At 38.5% G+C, this 25,943-nt stretch overlaps 2 protein-coding genes and 1 long non-coding RNA gene across 3 annotated transcripts; 2 read left to right on the forward strand and 1 right to left on the reverse strand.

Moving 5' to 3' along the window:
- The first annotated feature begins 995 nt into the window (after positions 1-995).
- LOC307156560 (uncharacterized protein) lies at positions 996-2,591 on the forward strand. The gene is made up of 3 exons (XM_079867982.1): positions 996-1,187; positions 1,267-1,343; positions 1,609-2,591. Exons 1-3 carry the CDS (start codon positions 1,020-1,022, stop codon positions 2,588-2,590), a joined length of 1,227 nt encoding a protein of 408 aa, XP_079724108.1. The 5' UTR covers positions 996-1,019; the 3' UTR covers position 2,591.
- Positions 2,592-5,492: 2,901 nt separating this feature from the next.
- LOC307156241 lies at positions 5,493-7,224 on the forward strand. Its single transcript, XR_013820682.1, has 4 exons — positions 5,493-5,527; positions 6,243-6,283; positions 6,622-6,714; positions 7,096-7,224. It is a non-coding gene; the product is annotated as an uncharacterized lncRNA (long non-coding RNA).
- Positions 7,225-9,836: 2,612 nt separating this feature from the next.
- On the reverse strand, positions 9,837-14,327 carry LOC307155268 (uncharacterized protein; the record flags this gene model as incomplete). Its single annotated transcript, XM_079865830.1, has 8 exons — positions 14,292-14,327; positions 13,806-13,822; positions 13,473-13,689; positions 13,187-13,355; positions 12,335-12,637; positions 10,895-10,954; positions 10,352-10,411; positions 9,837-9,946 (listed from the first exon to the last, which is right to left on the reverse strand). Exons 3-8 carry the CDS (start codon positions 13,524-13,526, stop codon positions 9,837-9,839), a joined length of 756 nt encoding a protein of 251 aa, XP_079721956.1. The 5' UTR covers positions 13,527-13,689; positions 13,806-13,822; positions 14,292-14,327.
- Between the last annotated feature and the right edge of the window lie 11,616 nt (positions 14,328-25,943).

Consider the following 25,943-nt stretch of genomic DNA (forward strand, 5'->3'; position numbering starts at 1 on the left):
AAAAGTTTGACTCGTTACCACATTTCAGCTTTGATTACAATTTCTAAGAGCCACCTTTATGGTTTTCACGAAAGCTGAACAGTGGTAGCCTAATACAGAACAGGGTAGCTGAGTGGGAATTGCCATGCTTTGTTGTTGGGTCTGTTAAACAAATTGGAGTTCGGTTTAAAATGTAAACAATAATGAGTTTATAATAATTACTACTTTTGCCTGACTTGATGACTGCAAAGACAGTAAAATATTCCACTCAGCTATTCTTCAAACTGCTGTTGTTCTACTCAAAACTGTCCTGTCATCTTTACTTCATTCTTTATAAACATAAGGCCCAACTTCCTTGTTTTTGTACTTGATGTTTCTACTCTTCAAGAGGAATTAGGAGCAAAACCTGAGCAACTCTTTGCAACACTGCATTTCGATCGTTGCTTTTACCTTACCTAAACATAACGTACGCATGCCAGTTATGTATCCACCACCTCCAAAACTTCGAAGCTGCTGCCAGATTATGATGTTCCAAGGACACAAGTTTCCTATTGTGTATCAACAACACTCAATAACAGTTTATGTGTTAATCACAAAATTTATTCCCTAACAATTTGACAACAGCTACTTGTGAAGTAGGCTATTCAACTAGCCCGCTTGCTTTCCGTGGCTGAGCAGTGTGCACCCACCCACTTCCTTATTTGGGTTTTGGGTTGCCAGGTTTTAAGACAGAAAGTTTTAGGCTAAATTGAAAGGAAGTAAATGTGTAGGGTGTATTTCATACACAATCTGGCAACCTGGGAAATGTCAGACTAACAGAAAAAAATTATGGATCCGTGATTTTAAAATTAAGTTTGATGGTCATGCAAATTAAGAGAGTTTTCTGTGCAGTATACACAAAAAAGTTCAGTGTACACCAATAAAAAGAAGAAAGAACTGGTTTTGCTCCTACTGCTGCTGCTGTAGACCCTCTTCTGTCAAAACACATTAAATTATGCTTTTGTGTATTTCAGATGACATTACGTGATTCACAGCCAGTTATGCTTGTTAAAAGCTACTGTTCCTGTGTGGCTGGGTGTGGGATATGCAATCATTTGGTTGCCTTACTTTATCAGACTGCCCATTACTCTGAATGTGGCATGTCTGTCGTCCCTCCTGTACTTTCATGCACTGAAACCGAGCAGAAGTGGCATAAACCACGTACAATGGTTTGTATCATTTCAATACCAAACAGTTGTATCACATGCATACTAGCATCTCTCCTAATACCATTTCATAAATAAATAGGGAGTGAAGCCAGGACCTGTGGATGCCATGGTTGTAGTGAAGCCCAAACCAGATGCTACTTCGGCAAGCGGAATTAGGTGTGCAGAGTCCAATTAAATAGGCAGATTACAATGCGTTTCAAAATATATGTTACTGATAGCTGTTAGATAGTGGTGTATTTCCTAGTGAGTCTGTGTACTTTTCCTGCTGCGTAGTGACATCTTGGTTATCTCAAATGTCATGATCAGGCTGTACCGCTACGACGAAATACACAACGCAGTCGACTATTAGATAGTCTAAAGTCTATACAGTTACACATAGAATTTATAAGAATCCTACAATGGCCTGATATTGTTATTCCAGATCTACACTTTACAAGGGATACAGTGGTGAGCTACCAGACCCATCAACCCTCAACCCACTACCTGCCTATGCTGACATGGAACCAGACTCTCTTCCCCTTATCTGCAGAATGAACATCACATCTGACAAACCACTCGTGGACTCCATTTTTGGCAAGGTACAAACTGGCAGTATCCTGTCATATCAACACCCACCACCTCCACCTGACAGTGTTGTCATCCATGAGGATGCACCACCGTTTCCAAAAGTCCCACTGGAAGGTTACCATCTACAACAAACAGCGTGTTCATTCGCCATCATGACGGATCAAGAAAAGCTGCACCTCAGTTCTCTGTCTGTGACTTTGACACAGTCACACCAGATTGAGGAAGCAACAAGATGCCAAAGTGCAACACCCGAGTGGCATTCCCTGAGGAAGGAGAGAGTGACTGCTTCACATTTCCGGGAGGTAAGCCATGTAAGAGGTACAAGCACAGCAGAAAAACTGGCAGAAAGAATTATCAGAGGGACAAGACAAACACCGCTAATGAAAAGGGGGCTAGAAATGGAAGCAGGTGCATTGAAGGACTATGCGGTTCTAAAAAATCTCAATCTGACCAAGTGTGGGCTAGTCGTGCACCCGGACGCACCTTGGCTGGGTGCATCGCCTGATGGACTGGTTTATGACCCACTTGAGCGACCATCATTTGGTCTGGTTGAAATGAAATGCCCAAATGTAGCCAGCTATATAGACTGCAAGTTCCTGAGATTTGACCATGGCCTACACAAATTGAAGGAGAGCCATTGTTATTATTGGCAAGTCCAGGGACAGTTACTCCTCACAGGCATAGAATGGTGTGATTTTGTTGTTTGTGCCCACGATGACATTTTCGTGCAGCGCATTTACCGAGACAGCACTGTGTTAGGCTCCCTGAAAGAGAGATGTGATTTGTTTTTCTTTAACACATACATGCCCAAATACCTCGCTATGAAAAGTAACTGAACAGACACATGAATTGTTGCATTATTGTACAATCATTTTAAAGTTTATTTTGTTAACTGTCTTATTTACAACATTGTAATATTAATCATCACATATACAAATTGTAACATCAAATTGTAAAATAAATTGTAATTGTAAATTAAATAAATGTAAAATAAGTAAAAATAAGTTTTGTACAATAAATCGTAAAATAAGTGATAAGATTAATAAGATTAATAAGATTCGAAAACTCATTCCGCTACAAACGAGCTCAGTTCGCGATCGAGAGAGAGAGCATGAATGAACACGCCATCCCTTTAAAGGAGAAGTTCACTTTTAAAATGAAAATTCTGTCATCATATACTCACCCTCATGTTGTTTCAAAGCTGTATGAATTTCTTTCTTCTGCTGAACAGAAAGGAAGATATTTAGAAGAATATCAGTAACCAGACAGTTTTTGGGTCCCAATGACTTCCATAGTAGGAAAAAAATATACTATGGAAGTCAATGGGACCCAAAAACGGTCTGGTAACTGATATTCTTCTAAATATCTTCCTTTCTGTTCAGCAGAAGAAAGAAATTCATACAGCTTTGAAACAACATGAGGGTGAGTATATGATGACAGAATTTTCATTTTAAAAGTGAACTTCTCCTTTAACGTTGTGCTGCCAACACTAGCCATTGGTTGCCCAGGCTTTAACCAAGGGCCCATTTTGATAGTTGACCAAAAGACATGCGACTGTGTAAAGTTGATTAATGCTGCCCGTCAATGAAAGAGGGATTTCTGTGCCGAATAGTTTATGTTCCTTAACCCTGCGAATGAGCCGCTCAACATGGACTCTCAGTCTGGCAATAGATTGTGTCTTCCTGACCTCTGGCTCAGAGAGTTGTGCTCTCTTACACAGAAAGGTAGGTATGTGGACTTTGCAGGGCACACAGTCTTCTACGAGGAAACCTTTGTCAACCATTATGGCCATAGATGGGTTTAAGAGAGGCACAATGCCAGACTGCTTCAGAATCTCTTTATCGCTGATGGCACCCTCATAGAGAGACGACACAAAGGTTACTGCGCCGTGAGGGGCCATCCCAATTAATCCTTTAAATGTACAGTGTGATTTATAGTTGGAGAACACCTCACTCTGGAGGAGAAGAGAACTTGGTGTTTGGCAACTTATTTCGGTACAATCCAAAATAATTTGTGTATCAGAGTAACCCTGAAAAACCTCTGGCATGTGAGATTTTACAGTCTCCTCATCCAGCCAAATACCCACAGCCCCAAGTACAGTATACAGGAAGTTAGCCCATGTATTTATGATGCGGCTTACAGTCGACTGGTGGATTTTGAATCTGTGGGCCAGATCCTTCTGCATCAGACCCAATGACAAGTAATTCATAAAGAGAAAAAATTCATCAATGGGTTGAAGAATCTGAAAAGAGAAAGAATTAGATGTAAGGATTTGATAAGATTATGCAATATATCTTGCTTTCTAAGAACAACTGTAAAATATATTCACCGTTGCACTGCCGGTGTGAGGGACCTCATCATTCTTCATTACACTTCGTGCTCTTGTCACCCGTACCATCTTGCAGGTGGCTGGTTCTATCTGCTTCCAAAAGGCCATCAGGTGGGCGTGACTTGCAAACCTGTGGGACATAGGTGTTACATTTCATTACATTACATTAAATTGCAAGCATGTTAGCATCCGTATTGACAGTTACTGTAAACATCCTGGTACATTTAGGCACTAAGGTCAAAAACTGGACCACACACATCAGTCCTTTTGCTTACTGCTCTTCTCAGTATTTTAAAATACAATGCACTAGTAGATAGATCTAGATAGTTTTAAATAGATACTTTTCTCATCACGAGGGAAATTCAAGGTTTCCAGTAGCTTACAACAACACACACATCACGCATGCAACATTTAAACAGATAGGCTTAATAATACTAATAAATGTTGAAAGCTCTAAAACGTCTATTAAACACAGGTGTAAACACAGGACATTTTAATTTACCTTGTGAAGAACCTTATGTCATCATCTGATCCAGAAAACCGCTCCAAGCAGAATTTGTTGCTGATAGATATCTCCTCTATTAGGTTTCGGAGTCTTGCTATCTCTTCATGAAGTTCTTCCATGTGGTTAAGAGACATATCCAGCGCAGCAGGTTCACTACTGTCGCAGTAGTCATGGTCAGGAGGAGGATGGTCCAATTCCACAGATGGATCGTGCGTGGTTTCTGTATTGGGACGCTCGGTCCTTTCCCAAACTCCGGGCCGTGGGGCTGGCAGACTGAAATTGTTCCACTGAAAAAGCACTGGAACAGCTCCCTTCTTTAGACGTCTGCGCCCAGCTGGAGTCGGAGGCTCTATCACGTCTTCACTTTGAAAGTGTCGGCTGCAGACTCGTGTGTTTGTTGTAAGAAACCTGTCTCGTCGGATGTTAATCACCCACCGTTTATGTAATTCGATGTCTTTGGGAAAAGTAAAAAAACTAACAGAAGAATTGCATGTTGCAGACACTGTGCATAGCGGAACACAGCAGTGGTGGCTAGAAGAGCTGTCTTCCCGCCTTTGAAAGGACAATTTCGTACGTTTACATGTCATCGCGTTATCAGTAAAGACGAAGTACAAGTAAAAACATTAACATAAACAACACAACAACGACGAAAATTAACAGTTTTGGGTTTTTTGACGACAAGCATTCAATGGTAGCATAGGTAGCACTTCACTCGACAATAACCGGATGTTTACAACCATCCTGACATTAAACCGGAAATACGTCATGCTCGCCAGTGCATACCGCCTATTGAATGTACTTAACTTAGCTTATTTTAGTCTGTTGTCAATGCAACGCAATACAAGGAAGATGTTGATTGGCTCTTTGAACTGACGTCAGACATGGATGCAGCGCGTATTTTCATCTGTTCATCTGGACTTTCATCATGCACGTTTGTTGGTGAGTTTAAGACTTTACATTTTGGTCTGAAACAGCGAATACATTATAAAACATCGATAAATGAGATGTATAACATTTAGCCAGTAAAACTAAATGTAAGTTTAGGCTGTGTTTAGTTAACGTTCGCCATCGATCAGTCGCAACCGACAATTTTAAATAGTTCTATGTTACGACATGCTCTTTGGGATCGTCACATTTAAAATCTAATGCTTAACCTTTTTTGATCAATAATTCTCATTAAACAAATGAACGATAATGTTGTCTGTTGTGTAAAACGATATCTTTTTTAGATGGTGTTTTTGCATCTTGGCGCTTTGCCATATTATAAATGTTCAACATGGCTTAATAACGTTACTTTATATAAAGAGCAACGTTATCATTAACCTTTTAGAAGTTTTTACATTTCTTTGTGAGTGAAGTATTAAACAAAATAGCTTAAATTGAAAGTCGACTGCCCGCAAGAAATACTAGCCCATGGCTAGTTGTCTTAAAGAAATGCAACCTCGTGCTCATCAGTGTGGTGTTAGCTTGTAGGCCTACATTTCAGTTAATGCGGGTTTAGTATCATGACATGCTAAATAAATAAATAAATAAATAAATAAATGGATAGCTAGATAGTACTTTATTTTGGATATAAATTTTGTAGATAACAGATCAAAAAAAAAAAAATTCTTATCATGTAAAAAGCAATCTAATGTGTTTTGTTACTCTGCAGATTCAAGTTCAAAGCAAGGCTAATCAAGATGATCTGGAACTGTAAGTATTTCAAATTTGCTTGTGACGAAAGGGGATACTTGTTAAAACATTACAGACTTAAACATGGGAGACATGCAAGAAGCCAGACTTTTCCATGCCTATATCAAGAATGTTTATAGTTTTAAGTCTTTCAATAACCTTAAAATACACTTATCCCGTTTTCATACAGCAACTGAAAAACAACAGTCGAAGGGAAAATTTGAAGCTAAGTTTCGCTGTCAACTTTGTGTTTTTCTCCAAAAGTCAATAGTCAAAATTATGATTAACAGAAATTGCCTTCCTTTCATGTTGACAAATGATACAATGTTTTATTTTTCTCTGCAACCACCACACCTCAGACCTCTGATCTTGTTGACATGCGATGCATTGCCATAAGAGGGCTTCCAATACTTCTTGGTGATGACCCAACTGAGTTCTTCAAAGCATGCTTTGTAAGTATTATTAATGCATGTCATAGGTTTATTATAATATTTTCAGCTGGAAATATGTAAACCTTACTGTGCATTTATGCTAGTAGAACAATAAAAAAAAAAACTAAAAACAATGTTATATTTTACATAAATGTTGAATGAAATGAGTGGATTTTAAATCATTCAGGAGAAATTTTAATTCATGTCTTGACATGAAAAACATGCTTAATGTATAAATATAACTGAATTCCTGGATGCACTTGTGTACATAATAAAAAAAATAAAATAAAAAAAATTATGCTTGCATTCAACTAAACAAAAAAATGTCCAATAAAATTAATATCTAGAAAAAAACTGTACACTGCTAAAATGTATTTTAGTAATCTCCAATCTCTTGTCCAGGCTTCTGATGATGGAGACTCGTACCAACATGTGAAGATGAATGAAGATGTGGCTCTGCAACCCCTGTCCATCCATCTCCACCCATCCTCGGTGGGAATCATCTTAGAGGGGAATGTTGTAATGGACAATTTGGACAACATATCCCAGGCCATGTGTCTTCTTTTTTGTTAAACTTGCGTAAGTTAAACCAAAAAGAAGACACCAGGGGCCTCATTTATAAAACTTTGCGTAGGATTTGCGTCATAAGTGGCGTACGGAAGAAACATAGGACGTGCGTACGCACAGAAATATTCAGATTTATAAAACTGTGCGCACGCACATCCTACGCAGTTTTCCCTTAATAAATCACAATCAATTCTAAATGTAGCGCAGCTTTTGCAGCTTCATGTCACGCCCATAGTTGCCCATAAATAGTCTGTGAAACGCCCACAAATTAATATTCATCGATTGCGAAATCATGGCAAACACAGAGAGGAAATCAAAAAACATAACTTCACTCAATGTGAAGTAGAAGTTATCATTGGCGAGGTGGAAAAGAGGAGAAAAATGTTGTTTGAAGGGCACAGTGTGGGCATTACTAATGCCAAAAAGGCACTTGAGTGGCAAAAGGTTGCAGACGCCGTAAATGCTGTAGCTTCACAACCTCGGACTGTGGCCGAAATAAAAAAAGAAATGGTCGGACATCAAAGTCGAGGCAAAAAAGCGTTTATAGCGCTCCATCGCCAGAGTGTGACAAGCTTGGCTACTGATGTCGGTTATAATCTACGTGGAAATGGGAAATAGTTCAGCGCAAATGTAATTTCTTGCAGCTTTCTGAATGGCTGAGACATAGCCTACGTCATACATTATTTTATAAAAATAAAACAAACTAAAGGCATATAGGCTTTGCATGAATACCATGATTCCGTAGCTGATGAAGAATTTTTTACTATGAAAATAACTTTCCCCAGTGGACAATTAATACATCTATTTATCTATCTATATATCTCCCTAATTATCTATCTATCTGTCTATCTTGCATCTATCTGCTCCGCCAGACGGACACATTGACGAGAATATCAGTTTTGTACATTATTTCGTTCTGTTTACCATATTATTCATAAGGATGATTTGCATAATATGCCAATTATTGCAGAACATAGGCCTATTTCACTTTTCTTTTCGCAAATATGTGTTCATTTGCATTTCTGTTGTAATTTTCGTTGGATTTTGTTTTACACTGCAGATTGATCAAACGGCTGTTCGTGTAGGCTGTTAATAAGACTTGCTTTGTGAAGTCTTCATGTTAGGCTATTTATGAGAGGCAGTATTGCCATTTCTTTTACACAACGGTCTACAGTTTCACACACTTTCACGTGTTTCTTCCATCTGCCGACGGTGTCGCCATTTCTCATTTCACCCGTTTTTGTGCGTACGCCTGGGTGAGAGCTTGCGTGAAGGACCGCACATTTTCCCGTCAAGTTTGCTTTTTATAAATACCAATTATTGCGTAGAGAGCGGCGTACGCCTTCTTTTGTGCGTACGCAACGTTTATAAATGAGGCCCCTGGCCTGGTGTATGTTGTCTAAATTGTAACAACAGACTACCTAGCACCTTGCACTACCTAGTCTAGCACCTAGACTACCCAAAGTGCATGGGCAACACCTTTCTTTTCATTCAGCAAGTTTTGCTAGGTTTAGGAAAGAAGGAGTTGAAGGGCAAGATTCTGGCTGTTACAAACCAGCTTACCATGTAAACAGGTACAGTAAATGCATTTTTTTCTGGTTCTCTTTCAGAATCGTTAGATAAAAAAACTTTCCCCTTCATTGAACTATGCCTTAGGGTTGGACAAATATTCATGTACCTTATTAATACAGTATAACAACACTGTGCTTGTTAAATATTTGAAAAAGTTTTAAAGATTTAAAATTGGGTAATTGGTACTTAATATATTTCACTGTTTTTGTCAGTCTTTGAAAACTGATTTTGATAAGTGAATTCAAATAAATTGTGAGTTCAAATCAATTATTGTTATCCTTTGTCCTTATTTGTTATGCAGATGTATCTTTATTAAATCATTTACAGTAAATAGCTATATTTAAATTAAAGTTTTGGGTTCTGTCTACTCACAACATTCATCCAGATTAGGTTTCACATATGTTTTCTGTGCATAACTGTAAGCCTTTACTTACAGGTTGATTGAACTTAAAAAATGTATGGAAACTCGTTGCCCTAAAAAAGTTAATTTTGTATTGTTGAAAGAACAGCATATTTTAAGTTTAATGTACCTAAAATTTAAATTGCACTGCATTAAAAACTGTTAGTTCAATGAACTAAAAGTTTTCAATTAAATGCATTTGAAATCTTAAGTACATTAAACTTAAAATATGCTGTTCTTTCAACAATACAAAATTAACTTTTTTAGGGCAACGAGTTTCCATAAATTTTTTAAGTTCAATCAACCTGTAAGGGCTTACAGTGTGTAATCAACACAAACTTTAGGGTTGGGCAGTTGTGATAAATATATAGGCAAACAAATACAAATACAAGTTAAATCCATGAATTCAAATTAATCTCTATTGTGCTGACTGGGAATCGTTAATCGCTTTCTCATAGCAGACTAACATGCTTTTGACTGTCAAAACCAAAACCAAAACCAAAAAATGTTTTACTTTCTGACTATGTATGCTATTATGTTGCCAGATAATTGCAATAAGACTGTAGCTAGATACTGCAGCTCATACTCATCAATTTTGTGGCATTCAGTCCACACTCCTATTCAGAAAGCTGGACAAGCAGTACATCAACACACCTTTCCTTTTATTTGGCCGCACAGTAGCGGGAGCAGGGCAGCCTCCTTCCACAACTTCATCTGTTAAACAAGGTAATAACAACAAATTTAAATGATTATGGTGTGATTTTTGCAAGGATTTGAATCTAACAAAGAGCTGTAGAATATGATGTGTAGGCCAGGACATCTCTGCAGCAGCACAATATTTAATTCAAAACGGTATTTTAACACAAATTTTGCCTTTAACAAATATTGCACCTCCTATGATTTGAAAATTGCAGTAGGCCATATTGCGATTTCGGTAAGATTTTGATTAGTTGTTCAAGCCCTACTGTTAAATAAACAAATGAACATATGCATTTGGACATTGGCCAAACCTAATAGGCCACAGCCACTTACAAATGCAAATACAGCCTTCATGAAGACTCAACAATTAATATCAATTCCAATGTATGGATTTACACACAGTACTGTACATCAACACACCTTTCCTTTTATTTGGCCGCACAGTAGCGGGAGCAGGGCAGCCTCCTTCCACAACTTCATCTGTTAAATACAGAGAAACATTTAAAATATGTAAAAAAAATAATAATATTTTTTTTTAAATGTGCAAAATGTTGCATCCATGTCAACCAGTTTATAATGAAGACTGGGCTTTATTTGTCAAAATGTTTTTCTAAGGTGAGAGAGAGACCTTTAGAAAGTGCTTAAAAAAGTGCTCTTTAGACAGACCCCTTTTCGAATAATACAACCAGGTTTCCTACACATTTCAAAATTCCAGACTTTATTGTAGGTTTTTCAGAACATATTAGAGATCTGAGTACAAATATCTAGATGTTTATTATGTACATGAATGGTTTTAAAAACCAAATATTAACATGTATTTTACTTTCTGACTATGTATGCTATTATGTTGCCAGATAATTGCAATAAGGCTGTAGCTAGATACTGCAGCTCATACTCATCAATTTTGTGGCATTCAGTCCACACTCCTATACAGAAAGCTGGACAAGCAGTACATCAACACACCTTTCCTTTTATTTGGCCGCACAGTAGTGGGAGCAGGGCAGCCTCCTTCCACAACTTCATCTGTTAAACACAGGGAAACATTTAAAATATGTAAAAAAAAATATTTAAGCACAGTTTATAATGAAGACTGGGCTTTATTTGTCAAAATGTCTTTCCATGAACAACTAAAACTTTGTTTCAGGAATTGAAGGCAGAACACAGTGAGCACTTGATACATAAATTATGCATTATGGGTGAATTATTCCTTTAAGGATAACCAGGTTCTGCTATTAGCAGGCTAAAGCCGCTGAAGGACTTGTACAATCAGTTTGGAATAATGTCATCACATCACAGTGAAGTAATCACAGCTGAAAATAGCCTATCATTCCACAACTTTATAACCTTGAATAGACAAGTTGATCTTGCAAATCAATTTCCATCAAAGTGTCTATGGGAATTAGGGTTGCACGAAATTGACAAAATGTGATATTGGAATATTGATCATGAATATTGTGATAACGATATTAATTTAGACATTCTTCAACATATGTAAAAACACAAAAGTTGATTGGCCCCATTTCTGATATTTTTCGCCTCTAAATCGAATCAATGGATGCCTCTCTCCACAAAATAAACAAAATATTGCATACTTTCTGCAACATTTTCCTATGATATTGCACAAGGAGATATTGCAATAACGATAGTGATTCAATATATTGTGGACCATGAATAGGAAGACACCAAAACACCCAAACAATGTCCTAAATATGGGCAAACACAGGCATTATTGAAGTAATGAAGTAATGACAACAGCAGCAGTTCATGGAATTTGATGAGAGGTTCTAATCATATAATCGTTTTAAAATGTATATACTGTACAGTGGTGGCCAAAATCATTAGAACGGTTAGATTTTTTAATGTTTTAAAAGAAGACTTCCGGTCTCCAAGGCTCCAAGGATTTATTTGATTCAAAATACAGCAAATACAGTAATATTGTGAAATATTTTTACAATTTAAAAGAACTGTTCTCTATTTGATTACATTTTTAAACGTAATTTATTCCTGTGATCAAAGCTGCATTTTCATCATCATTACTCCAGTCTTCAGTGTCACATGATCCTTCAGAAATCATTCTAATATGATGAATTGATGCTCAATAAACACTCATATCTATATCTATATCTATCTATATCTATATCCAAAGCAACTTACAGTGCACTTACAGGGACAATCCCTCTGGAGCCCCTGGAGTAAAGTGCCTTCACTGCCTTGCTCACGGACACACTGTGTAATTTATTATTATTATCAATGTTGAAAACAGTTGTGTAATTTTATTTTAGGATTATAATAATAATAAATGTTTCTGGACTCTGAATTTGTTTAGTTTCACATTACACAAAGTAAGAGAATGGTTTTGTGGGGCTTACAACTTATTTTCAATACAATTTCAATTTTGCTTACCTTTTTCAAGAGAAACTGGGGAGGCTTCTGAAGGTTCTTCTGGGGAGTGGGGTCTTTTCCCCAGGTTCTGGGATAGCTGCTGTGGTTGTACTGAGGGTGCTAAAAGGGACACTGACTGTCCAATTGGGGACTTCGGTGGTTCAATAAGTGCTGCTGGGGGTCCCATTAGAGCTGTTGGGGGATTAAGCAGGGCCACTGTTTCCTGTTGATCTGGTGTGACCATTGGTGGTCCTGCTGGGGGTTCAACTGGGGCTGCTGATGAAGGTTCATTAAGTTGTTCTGCAGCAACTTGTGGGGTCCAGCCTACATTGTAGAAGTACAGAATTATTAAACATTGATCAACCTTTTTCACAAATTTATGTCATTTTATAGAACAAACATCTAATCGATTAATTTAAGGGAAAAAAAACGACAGTAGAAATAATCGTTGGTTGCAGCCGTAGTAGCAAAAAGAGATGTGTATAGACCTAACAAGTGCTGTTCTACCAAACTACTTCTACCAAGCAGTATTGATTTAATAGGTGAATGTTCTTAAGACATGTGATGGATGTTTGAGTTAGTCTGGTGGTTGACCAATTGTGCCATTTTTTTCTACTGGAATTTTGTAATTAAAATTATAGCATGGCTAATTACCTTGTCTTCCAATTCAATGTCATAGTTCTTAATAAACAAACAAATAATAAAATATAGGCTATCGTGAAGTTACTCTGCTAGGACCAGTTTTAATTGTAAGCGAAAACCATCAATGATAATCTGAATGATCTATTAGTCAAGAGAAGGCAACCACAGCCTTACCTGTGACAGCATCAAATACAGGACATTTAAAAAAATAAAATAACAGAATATTCTTACCTTGAATAACAATATCATACAGGCCCTTAATTCTTTTGAGGCATGTATGTGATGTCACATTCAGCTGACAGCGGGGTGCCAAAACCTCAGACACCCAAGCATTCGGCTTTTTTCCAGGCTTAGACAAAAGTAAAAACCCCCTTAAACCCAGTGCCTGCAATTTTTCAAGCTAAAAATACAAGGACACATACATACAAAGTAACATGTATTATTTGAAAATATATATAGCAACATTTGGAAAATAACCTGCGTAACCTGCATAAAAACAATGAAAGCAATCGCATACCAACAACACAGCTTCATCCTGGATATGAGAGGTGGTCCGATTTTTTTTCTGCATATCCACCCAGCTCTCCCTCTTCTGATCAAATTTTTTTAGTTTTTTTTTAGCCTCAGCTTATGTGGCTGTTCTTCCTTGCATGTGTTGCAAGTTTTGCAGGCCACATTCATTTCTGTATGGAAAACCATACAATTTCTCCTTGTTGACCCTTGGCCTGGCATTTCTATCATAGATAGAGTAAGAGAGAGAGTGACAAAGACACAAACAGATTTTGAGAAGTACTTCTTTCACACAAACAAAGCAGGACGAGATTTAAATAATAAAAAAATCAATACTTACTTGAAGACACCAGGCTTCTGGAAGAGAGGAAGACAATATGACAATGTTATTAACGACAGCTTGTTATAGGACTGCATAAAATATGAGAAAGAGATAGTGAGATTGCACACCACAGAACAGAAAGTACACTGGATACTGCAAAATTTGGTATTGATCCGATACCAAGTAAATAAAGGGTTCAATAACGCTGATACCAATACTTTTTACTTTTAAAAGCATGCACTTTGGGTTGATATATGAGGTGAATACATTTTCATGACCTCTAAAATAATTTGTGATTTGAGCACTCACTGCACCTGTAATTAGTCGTGTGTATGGTTACCGTAGTAAAACCATTGTTAATTTTTTTAAAGGGCTGCCAGTGTTGTTGTACCCCAATAGGTAAAACTTTTGCAAATTAAAAACTACATTTTTAAAAATGTTTTGGACAGTGAGAGAGAGAGAGTAATGTGAAAGAAAAATAAAGAATAGAGTAACAATACTTACTTGAAGACAGTGAAGCTTTAGGAGAAAGAAATTGAGAGAACTTGAGGTAAAAACAGGATCTGTGGGACAAAGGGGAACAATAACAATTCTCTTGCAGCAAGGCTTCATGGATTTGTCATATTATAGACGCAGAACTGTAACAAAATAAAGAAGATAACTGTGATTCTGTTATTGCACAATGCATATTTAGCATGTAAACTGCATTCATGAACAGAAGCAGTGTGTTGTGATATATGAGATGGTGAATGCATCATTAATATGCTAAATATGAATACATTTTCACGACCTCTAAAATAATTTGTGATTTGTGCTCTTGATGCACCTGTAATTAGTCATGTGTGTATGGTTACCGTAGTAAAACCATTGTTAATTGTAGTGGTCGTTTGTCAAAAAAAAAAAAAAAACTTAAATCAAACTTCAAACGACAACCTTTATAGCACCCTGGGCAGGTGATGCACGCAGGCAAGAAATGAGTCCAATTCCAGGCTGATTCAAAGTTGTGGCTGATTTATCTTTCCAACTGAGCAAAACAATACATCATCTCTCACGCTGGTAAAAAACCATATGCCCATTACCCAGGTGCTACAGATCACCTCCCACTTCCTACCTATATTCACCTTTACCTGTGCCCACTACTGCCCTCAGGTGTCTAAATCAAACATTGTAGTTAGTAAACTAACCAAAAAATAAAGACTAAACATATAAATAAAACAATTAACTAAACAAACAACAAAAGAATATTACCAAAATATATATTACTAATGTGAGCAAAATTATAATAGTAAATAAATCAATTAACAAAATTACCACTACTGAAAGCAAACTAATGTAGCTCCAACACTCCGGCCCCTAATTGTGCATTATGACAATTACTGAACTCTCAAAACAGAGCTACACACTATATATTCTAACTATATCAGGCACAGATGTCTTGCCGCACCTGCAAGGAAAGAGAAAGAAAGAGAATGATAGAGGCAGACAAAGAGAAAGAGAGAGAGTCAGTTCATGTGATCACACTGCCGCCTCCAGCAGCAGGCACAGCTTCGTCACAGGCCTCTCTAAGATGCTGGTCTTCGTTTGGAGGCGGACAGAGCGCACAACCCCATTCACATCTGATCTGACATCCAAAACTTTCCCCATCATCCAAGATCCTCTTGAAGCTGTAGCATCTGCCACAAGAACAACATCTCCAGGTATAAGGTTTCTTCTTAGTGCTGCTCATTTTTGTCTCTGTTGCATCAATGGCAGGTACTCAGAAATCCATCTCTTCCAAAAGAGTTCCGCCATGTACTGTATCTGCTTCCATCTTTTTCTGACATACAGATCATTTCTGTCAAACAATCCTGGTGGCATAATTGGTTTACCTTTCAACAACAGAATGTGATTTGGCGTCAAAGCTTCCATGTCATTTGAATCATCGGAGGCCCTTGTAATAGGCCTATCATTCAATATTGCTTCAACTTCGCAAAAAATTGTTTGGAGTGCTTCATCGTCCAGGGTCTGCTGTTTAAGGACTGAGGTAAGAACACTCTTCACTGAGCGAATCAGGCGCTCCCAAACGCCACCTTGATGGGAAGCTGATGGGGTGTTAAATCTCCATTCTATGCCATCCTGAAGAAAGGCTCTTTGAATTTTACCATGATTCAGAGCAATCAGACTCTCCTTGAGCTCACGGCTGGCTCCAACAAAGTTAGTTCCATTGTCAGACCTGAGAGTTGAAACTGGGCCTCGTCTGCAGATGAACCTTCTCACTGAATTTATACAGGAGTCTGTATCCAATGTGTATGCTACTTCCAAGTGTACAGCACGGCTGGTCATACAGGTGAAGAGTACTCCGTATCTTTTGAGAAGACATCTGCTTCTTTTAACTTCAATGGGCCCAAAATAATCAATGCCAACATGAGTAAAAGGGGCTTCAGCAGGCAACACTCTTTCAGCAGGTAAGTCCGCCATTTTTTGTTCAAGGAGTCTTCCTCTGTTGCGTCTGCAAACAACACAATCTGATATGACCTTTCTAGCAGCAGAGTTTGCATTTACAATCCAATACTTCCGCATTAAACTGGACAACATATAATTTCTTCCAGCATGACCTATCTGCTGATGAATGTGGCGCAGAATTAATGTTGATACATGCAGGTCTTTTGACAGAATAACAGGACGCTTGGATTCCACTGGCAGTGAGGCTTTGCTTAACCGACCACCCACTCTGAGAATCTCACCATCCATCACTGGGTCCAATCTGTACAGTGGACTGTCCTTGGATACGGATTTCACACCACTCTGCAGCGAGGTAATTTCATCCTTAAACCGTTGATGTTGTACATACCGGATGATTGACAGCTCTGCCCTGGTCACATCTTGAGGTGTCAGACTCTGTCCTTTGAGCGTAGCCTTAAAGCTCTGCATTTGGCTTTCCACCTGTTGATGACAGTCTGTAGTGTCCATACTGAGGTCAGCAGAGGCATAAAGCTCCTTTCTCCTATGTGCCAATAACACAAGAGTATCCTTGATCTTAAGAAGCCAAGCTACAGCTACCTGCAATCTCTTCCAAGATGAAAAGTAATGAATCAGGTGGCTCATAGCATTGTCTGTGTCTTTAACAACAGCATTCACTGTCAAGTCCCTTTTGATCTCAGGGTCAGCGCCAGGAATCACCTGAAGGTCTACATCCAATTTAGGCCACCCATCCTTGGACTTATAAAGGAAATCAGGTCCCATCATCCATCTCCTTCTGTTCAGGAGATCTTCTGCCCTCATTCCTCTTGACGCTTCATCTGCTGGGTTTTCCTTCGTCCCCACATATCTCCACTGATCAACATCAGTTGCCTCTCTGATGACTGCAATTCTGTTGGCCACAAAGGTATAGAATCGCCGGCTTTCATTTGATATATATTTAAGGACTGTTGTGCTGTCGGTCCAGAAAACTGACTTCTCCAGCCTAAGTTGCAACTCCTTCTGTAGCATGCGGTCTACTTTAACAGCGAGGACTGCAGCTGTTAGCTCCAGGCGAGGAATTGTTGTCTGCTTCAGCGGAGCAACTCTGGCCTTCCCCATCATAAATGCAACATGCACTTTATTATCCCTTTCCAGTCTTAAGTAAGAGACAGCTCCATACCCAACCTCACTGGCGTCAGAGAAGTGGTGAAGTTGTACAGTGACAGGGTTGCCAAAGTCATTAGGCTTAATGCAACAGTCAATCTTGAACTTTGCCACCTTGTGGAGATCTTCCAACCAGCCAGCCCATTGCTTAGTGAGAACATGGGGAATATCTTCGTCCCATCCAAGATTTCTTTTACAGAGTTCCTGCAGTAACAACTTAGCCACCATGCTGAATGGAGCAAGGAAGCCCAATGGGTCATAGAGGGAGCTGACCACCGAAAGAATTCCTCTTCTCGTCTGTGGTTGCTCTTGTGCTGAGGCCTTAAATCCAAATTTGTCAGTCTCAACGTACCACTGTAGTCCTAATGTACGTTCAACAGGAAGTTGATCTGTATCCAAATCCAGCTCCATCATGTCTTTTGCTCTGTGGCCTTCACTGACGACTATTGCTGACCCACTTTGACAGAGTGAATCCTCCTTTCTGACAAAGTGCAGTTAAATCCTGGATCATTTTCCTAGCTTCCTCTTCTGAGGCCATTGAACGGAGGCAATCATCGACATAAAAATTGTTTTTCACTGTACTCACAACCTCTGGAGGGAAGTGTTCTGCGTTGTCATCTGCAGTTTTCCTCAAGGCATAATTGGCACAGCTTGGCGATGATGCAGCTCCAAATAGATGTACCTTCATGCGGTATTCCTGCGAAGCCTGTGCAGTGTCACCATCTGGCCACCAGAGGAAGCGGAGAAAGTTAACGTGCTTATTTGAGACATGAACCTGGTGAAACATAGATTGGATATCAGCCACTATTGCAAAAGGCTCCTGCCTAAATCGGACTAAAACTCCAATGAGGCTGTTGGTGAGATCGGGGCCTTGCAAAAGCTGACTATTGAGCGATGTTCCTTTGTAGGAGGTTGCACAGTCAAAAACAACTCTTAACTTGCCCTTCTGAGGATGATACACCCCATGGTGAGGGATATACCACACTTTCCCATTGCTCTGTGTCAGCTGGTCAAGAGGAACTGGCTCAGCATGTCGCTGTGTTATTATTTCATTTAGGAACGCGGTATATTCCTCCTTAAAAACACTGTTCCTGTCAATCTTTCTTTTCAGGCTACATAAGCACTGCTCTGCTATATAACGATTGTCTGGCAGGGTTACATTTTCCTTTCTGAATGGCAAGTCAATGCAGTAATGACCTCCAATTAGTTTTGCTGTGCTACTGACAATATCCATGAACTTAATATCTTCTCTGGACATTTCAATCTGCTCTTCTGATGATTTTTCATTAAAGTCATGGTGATACTGCTTAACAAGCATTTCTTGCAGGTGTTCAACAGAGATGCGATTTGCTGTCACAGCAGAATAGCCACTCTTACCTCTACAGCTTCCACCATGAAGAGGACCATTAATGACCCAGCCAACCCTGGTTCTGACAGCGTATGGGCCCTCATCTAGGCTATTTATTACTTCCCACGGCTTCCCAAAACCTTAGGGGCGTCAGTTCCAATAAGCAGATCTACATTTGCATGAATATCATGGAGTATTACATCCTTCAAATACGGCCATGGATCAATATCTGCTTGTCGTGGAATATTAAGTGTAGACACAGGTATAGTTCTTTGAGTCAAAACATCAGGAAGCTCTATAAAATCTTCAGCACCCATGCCAGACACTTCAAGACCTGACAAAACATGAGCATTCACAACCTTTCGTTGGCCCATTGTTCTCAACAAAATGCTTGTCTTCTTACCTCGCAAATTTAACCTTTTCGCCATGGTTTCTGTACAGAATGTGCCGGAACTGCCAGGATCCAGGAAAGCATATGTCTGCATGATCTTATTAGTCAGTTTGCTTCTGACCTTTACTGCAACAATAGAGAAGGTTGAATCGTCTTCCACACCGGCCCCAATATGGCCACACGTCTGAAAGGTTACAGTTGAATCACTTGGAAGGCTCACAGGATGTTTGGCTTGTTCTACAGATGTGCCTTTATCCTGTCTTTCTATATGAAGGACCCCGGGATGTTTCTGATGACATACATGGCAATCCAATCGACTCCTACAGTCCTTGCTTGTATGGCCTACCTTCAGGCAACCAAAACAAATACCCTTGTCCTTAATGAAGTTGATCTTGTCCCGGTGTGTCTTGGCTTTAAACTGTGAACACTGACCTAGTGTGTGGTTTCTCTGCAGGCAGAAAAGACAGCAATGAGTGGAGGGGGTGCTATGTTCTGCAGGCCGTACCATAGCTTCTTCCCTCACAGGAGTGACATTCGTAACGTAGCTGCTTCCCTTCCTTCTTTGTCGTAGCTGGCTGCTACAGGAGGCCTTCACGTTAGGATGTTGAGGATCTTGAATGTTTCCAAAAACTGGATCTAAAGCAATTTTCACTTGTCTCTCAATAAAATTTACAAGATCAATGAATGTAACGCTCTGTCCACTTCTTTCTTGCAAGTCACATGCAACGTTCCTCCATTTTTCTCTTAGTTTGTAAGGAAGTTTTAAAATGATACTCCGCATGTTAGATGGTAAGTCCAGTTCCCTCATATACATTACTTGTTCTGTTAGGTTTGAACATCCTCGGAGAAACAGAGAGAATGATTGTAATCCCTTTACATCTTCACCTTTAACGGGTGTCCAGTCAGATATTTTTTCCATGTAAGAAGATGCAATTTTATATTCATCTCCAAAATGCTGAGCAAGAAGACTCTTGGCTCTGTGATAGCCTTGATCTGGAGGTATATGTTGACAACTATGCACGAGATCCTTTGGCTGCCCTCTAGTGTATTGTTCAAGGAAATACAAACAGTCGCTGGGATTATTCGTTTTCTTCTCCACTACATTTTCAAAAGCTTTAATGAAGGATTTATACTGAAGAGGGTCTCCATCATAAATTTGCAGATTTCTTGGAGGAAGAACAGAGGATATATTTTGCTGAACCAACATTGCAGTGATTTCGTTTTGTTTTTGCATAATGCCCACCATGTCATTTTGGTTGTTACCGCTTTGAGTTTGAGAATTTAATATATGTCCCATTTGACGTCCATTTGCAGTCTGTACTTCTTGATATGGAGCTTCTGGCCCAAACGGCCTTCCATACATTCGTTCAGCAAATCCTTGTCTTGGCCTAACAACTGATGCAGGATCAGGTACAGCAAGAACATCATTTTCAGGTGGAACAAAACCTTTGGCAAGAGGATCTAAACCGATGGATCTTTGAGCTTTGCTCCTCTCCAAATAAGAGTTCATTCCATCAGATCGTCTTGAACCACGCTGTGATGAGTTCATTTCTAAAACCTGAAGCCTTGCCGTTGTAGCTGCCAAATCTGTTTCAAGCGCCAATTGCTCTTTTTCTCTACGAAGCCTTTCCTCCTGCGCTTCTATATGATGTTTCCTTTTTAAAGCTTCGGAGCGTTTAAGAAGAGCTGCTCTCTCGGCCTCCGCATTAATGCGCGCCGCGGATGTTGCAGAAGTCTTTGATATGCCGGTGGCACGTGATTTTACAGAACTTTCTCTTACACTTAAGACGTTAGAAATACTGTCTTCAGGTTGTATTCCATCATCAACGCATCCTGCGTCGATAGGTTCTTTTGGCGGTGAGTATGGATAACCAGTTTTAGACAGCCACTCCTTCACATCTTCAATAAATGCATGACATGATTTAATTTTCTCCTCAAAGTTTTTAGTTTTAGTGGTGAGTATTTTATCTTCTGGTAGAGGCAATTCCATAAATGTTTCATGAATATCAAGTGCTTCTTCATAACACTTAATGAACAAAGCGAGCTGAGTGTTCACTGCATCAGCATTTTCATTTAATTCTATTAGGGCACGGATTTTATCCATAAGCTTTTTAGCCTGGTTAGTTTTTGCAGTGCGTTTTTCTTGACAAGTTTGTATGTAAAAGCACATTCCTTTAGAAGTCAATTTAATTGACCGCTTTGATTCCGGCCTCTCCACATCTGTCATTTTGCTGAAAACGTATAGCCAAATTGTTGATAATATCAGTGAATGTTCACAATCGGGCAACAAGATTAGCAAAGATGGCAACGTTTATTGAAACAACTTTGTTCTATACCAACAATCCTCTTCATCCACACAAGCGCACACTGCGCTGGCTTTACTTTTTTATGAATGTAGGCCACCCGGTGCATTGATAGTTCAACAAAGCGCACAGAAAAGAAAGCAGTCCAAGTTTTAAGTTCATGTAACTTTTCATGAAACCGTTTTCCTATACGGCATTTCTAGCAGTACATACCAACTGGAGATTTCTTAGCTCGGGCCAGGCCTCTGTCTCATGCCAGCAGATAATCCATGAATGGTGAATAAAACAATCCATGCTGATTTTCCATCTGGTATCCCAATAATATCCGAAGCGAATTCCAAGGAAAGTTCTTCTTCTTTCTTTAATCAATGGACGGGTTTTTTACTTGTTGTAGTGGCCGTTTGTCAAAAAAAAAAAAAAAAAAAAAAAAACTTAAATCAAACTTCAAACGACAACCTTTATAGCACCCTGGGCAGGTGATGCACGCAGGCAAGAAATGAGTCCAATTCCAGGCTGATTCAAAGTTGTGGCTGATTTATTTTTCCAACTGAGCAAAACAATACATCATCTCTCACGCTGGTAAAAAACCATATGCCCATCACCCAGGTGCTACAGATCATAGATATCATATAAAGGCTAGATGTCTCGTCCGCGCTGCTGGCCAATGGAGCTCGACATCTGCACACGGCGGCCATCTTACGACAGGGTGCTCGCTCACTCATAACATGGTGCATGTACTTTTAAATAACCATAACTTGCTCAATTTTCTACCGATTTTCAAACGGTTTGGTTTGTTATAAACGTCAGAGATGTAGCTATTATACTGCATACATATGAATAATTATGTTCAAAATGTTTAAGCATTCAGAATTATAGCCACGTTAATAACGTTTGTAAGAAACCAAACCGTTTGTAAATCTGTCCAGATTTCAGCGAGATAAGAGGATTTGTGTGCGTGCTGCTCACTCACCTTAATTCACAGAGCCCTGTCCTAAGATGGCCGCCAGTGATGCCGGAAGTGACTCCGCCTTAAGACATCTAGCCTTTATATGATATCTATGCTACAGATCACCTCCCACTTCCTACCTATATTCACCTTTACCTGTGCCCACTACTGCCCTCAGGTGTCTAAATCAAACATTGTAGTTAGTAAACTAACCAAAAAATAAAGACTAAACATATAAATAAAACAATTAACTAAACAAACAACAAAAGAATATTACCAAAATATATATTACTAATGTGAGCAAAATTATAATAGTAAACAAATCAATTAACAAAATTACCACTACTGAAAGCAAACTAATGTAGCTCCAACATTAATTTTTAAAGGACTGCCACTGTTGTACCCAATAGGTAAAACTTTTGCACATTTTCTTCAGACAGATTTATTAACAACAATTACAGAACATAACACAATCCATTTGAACTTTAACGATCAATCAAAATAAATTTAATTGCACAAACTAGCATAATTATAGAAAATGTTACATGTTACATGCTACTTTTCAAAAGTTTGGGGTCGGTAAGATGTTTAATGTTGAAAGAAGTCTAATCTGCTTACCAAGGCTGCATTTATTTGATAAAAAATACAGTAAATATTTGTAAAAACAAATATTGTGAAATATTATTGCAATTTAAAACAGGCGATCTGTTTTCCATTTGAATATGTTAAAATGTAATTTATTCCTGTGATCAAAGCTGAATTTTCAGCATCATAATTATTAGGACAGCATTTACATGAAATATATATATTTGTGTAACAATGTAAAAGCCTTTACTGTCACGTTTAATCAATTTAATGCATACTTTCTAAATAAAATAAATTCGTGCTAAATAAATAAAATTACTGGTTTTTAAAAAAACACCTTAGGATCGATATTTTTTATGTGTGGATAGATCCTTTAGATTAGAATAGATACAACATCAGTAGTAACGTTTAGGCCTATCGATATTTCAGGATCGAAATTCGCGCATATTATCATCATCATCATCATCATCATCATCAAGTTACTTCCCATCGACCATAACAACTTTTTATAATGTTAATATAACATAATATGCAGTCATTGCAGCTTTCTGTAATTAATTAATTAACGTTAGCCAATTAATATCAATTTCCATTAACGTTATTGACCACGGTAACGTTAACAGCACCATAGATTAAAAAGCCCCACAGTACACACACACACACAAATATAACGTTAGGCTACAGCAACGTTAGTATTTCTTAAATTACAGAACCATAATAAAAATGTATGGCTTTGACCGACCTGACGCGGGAATTTTGGAGAATGCAATATATCGCTTCTCTCTTTGCTCCGTGGGGAGTTGTTGGCATTGAGGAAATCATCGCCCCCTACTGATACTCAACCTTCATTCATGCGTGTCATTTTCACGCCTAGAGGAGGCAAAGCGTGACATTAGCCGCGTTTCCATTACAGATTTGCGCAAATGTTTTGCGCTATTATCTAAATATCGATAAAAAACTATTGCGAAATGACGGCGTTTCCATTAACCGATGTTATGCAACTAAAACGTCCTTTTTTCTCTCGCGATAAGTCATTCCAAAAATCACGGCAACTGACGTTGGTTTATATAATATCACAGCCACCGCATTAGACATTATTATTATTAATGGAACATTATTATTAACACGTGGCGTGTTATCCAAGCATTAATGGCAGGAAAAGACCCTTATAATGCGAACGACACATGGAGTTTCTGGGTGTTTCGCCCTAATTTCTGCTCCGAGGTTTTGATTGTGGCATTTCTTTGAGATTTAGAATCCAGAATTCCTATAGTCTAATTATTTATTTTTTAATGAATTTAATAAAGAACTCTGTCTCGTATTCTGTCCAAACGATCCATGTAGGCTATTTTGTGTCCATTCGTTTTTCCTTTTTTAACCCGTAATTGAAAAACGAAAATGAACGGTTGTTGTCTTTTTAAAACGCAAAGTTGAACACCAAAATTTTAATTTGAACTGGCTACACCAACTGCTGCGCAAAAAAGTAAATATCGACGAATTTTCAGATTTTTGTTTATGACTTTTTGCCCCTTAACATTTAAAATAGTCACAAATTAATATGGAAAACATGTCGATTTTACTGGTTTTCTAAGACCAAATTAGAACCTGGAATTGATGTTTTCCCGCAGTGCTGAATGAGAAGAGCCATTAATATTATTAATAAACTATTGTTTTGGCTAAAATCACATCTCCATCTCCGCTCCGCTGTTAAGCAGATGCGCTTTTAGAGAGAAATGCACCTTTCATACGAATTACAAAATCAGAAGGTATTAGCTTTCGATTCGAATTTGTTCGTTTTAAAGTGAACATTTCAAGCTTTAGCCTATATTTTGTTTCAGTTCTCGCGCTCCAGTTTACGGAGATCATGAAAGTGCGTCTGATTGTTTTCTTTTACTTTACAAAAGCACAACGTTTTATTTTGTTATTGTGAGTTTACACAAATAAAAGTAGTTGAGAATAATGTATTATTATTTTCTGTATGACCAGAAATGATAGAGTATTTTTAAGTTGTTTCCACTGTTGATAGGAAAATGCAAGTGTTCACGCCCGCGCCTCCGTGCCATGCAGTGCGCGCTCCACACTCAGCTTTGTTCTTTTTTTGCATAAAAGCGTCTTCTAAATATAGCCTATTAAATGTTAAAATAAAATAATATAAAATAATTATTAGGCCTATTTGCGTAGCTATACATAGACCTCAAACACACCGCGTCTTCTAAGTCAGGTGACTGTAAATGCGCAAAAACTGTTTCCATTGCAGTTTTGCGAAATATTCCTTTTTCGAATTGCCTGAAAAACCACCTCATGAGAGCGTAAAAACTTTTTTGCGATAAACGGGAGTTTTTGCGAAATTGACGTGTTTCCATTGAGCGTATTTTTAATTCGCAATTTCAATTTGCGCAATTTGAAGGGTAATGGAAACGCGGCTATAGATACGCATCCGCTTGTGGACCAGCGTGTGTATTACACGCTTTAGCGTGATACCGGGTTGTCCAGATGAACCTGCACATCAAATATCCTTGAAGCATCTGCAAAATACGTGTTATATTAACACACATATGTGTTACACTTAAACTTGACGAATAAATGTAATATTCCAACTTTAATCTGATAGTTTTGTAAATTCATGTAACAATTTCCATCGGTGTGCACAAGCAGGCGTCCTTCGTTACCATGGTAACCGTCCTGCTTCTGCATTCCACTTTCACACCTTATCGTGCGCATGGAAAAGTATGGAAGATAGGCCTACTGATGATGTTATTTAATGATACTACAGATTGCACTTAGTAGATCAAACTGACTTTAATGAAAACAACTGTTTTGCAGAGCGTGCCAAGTTTGCTGTGATGCATTTACACGGCTTTGACCAGAGGATGTCGCTAGTGTGGCACGCCCTGCTCCGCTGCTTTGCGCATGCGTAGAAGTGCGAGAAAATAAGTCATTATTATGAGAAAGTTTCTCATTATTACGAGATGTTAAGTCA

This window comes from Squalius cephalus (genome assembly GCF_949319135.1).
Source record: "Squalius cephalus genome assembly, chromosome: 3".
NCBI lineage: Eukaryota > Metazoa > Chordata > Actinopteri > Cypriniformes > Leuciscidae > Squalius > Squalius cephalus.

Excerpts from the sequence above, each read along its gene's own strand:
- LOC307156560 (XM_079867982.1), top strand. The coding sequence starts at position 1,020 with ATGCTTGTTAAAAGCTACTGTTCCTGTGTGGCTGGGTGTGGGATATGC. Across the intron at positions 1,188-1,266 it reads GGCATAAACCACGTACAATG|GGAGTGAAGCCAGGACCTGT; the intron begins GTTTGTATCATT and ends ATAAATAAATAG. Across the intron at positions 1,344-1,608 it reads ACTTCGGCAAGCGGAATTAG|ATCTACACTTTACAAGGGAT; the intron begins GTGTGCAGAGTC and ends TTGTTATTCCAG.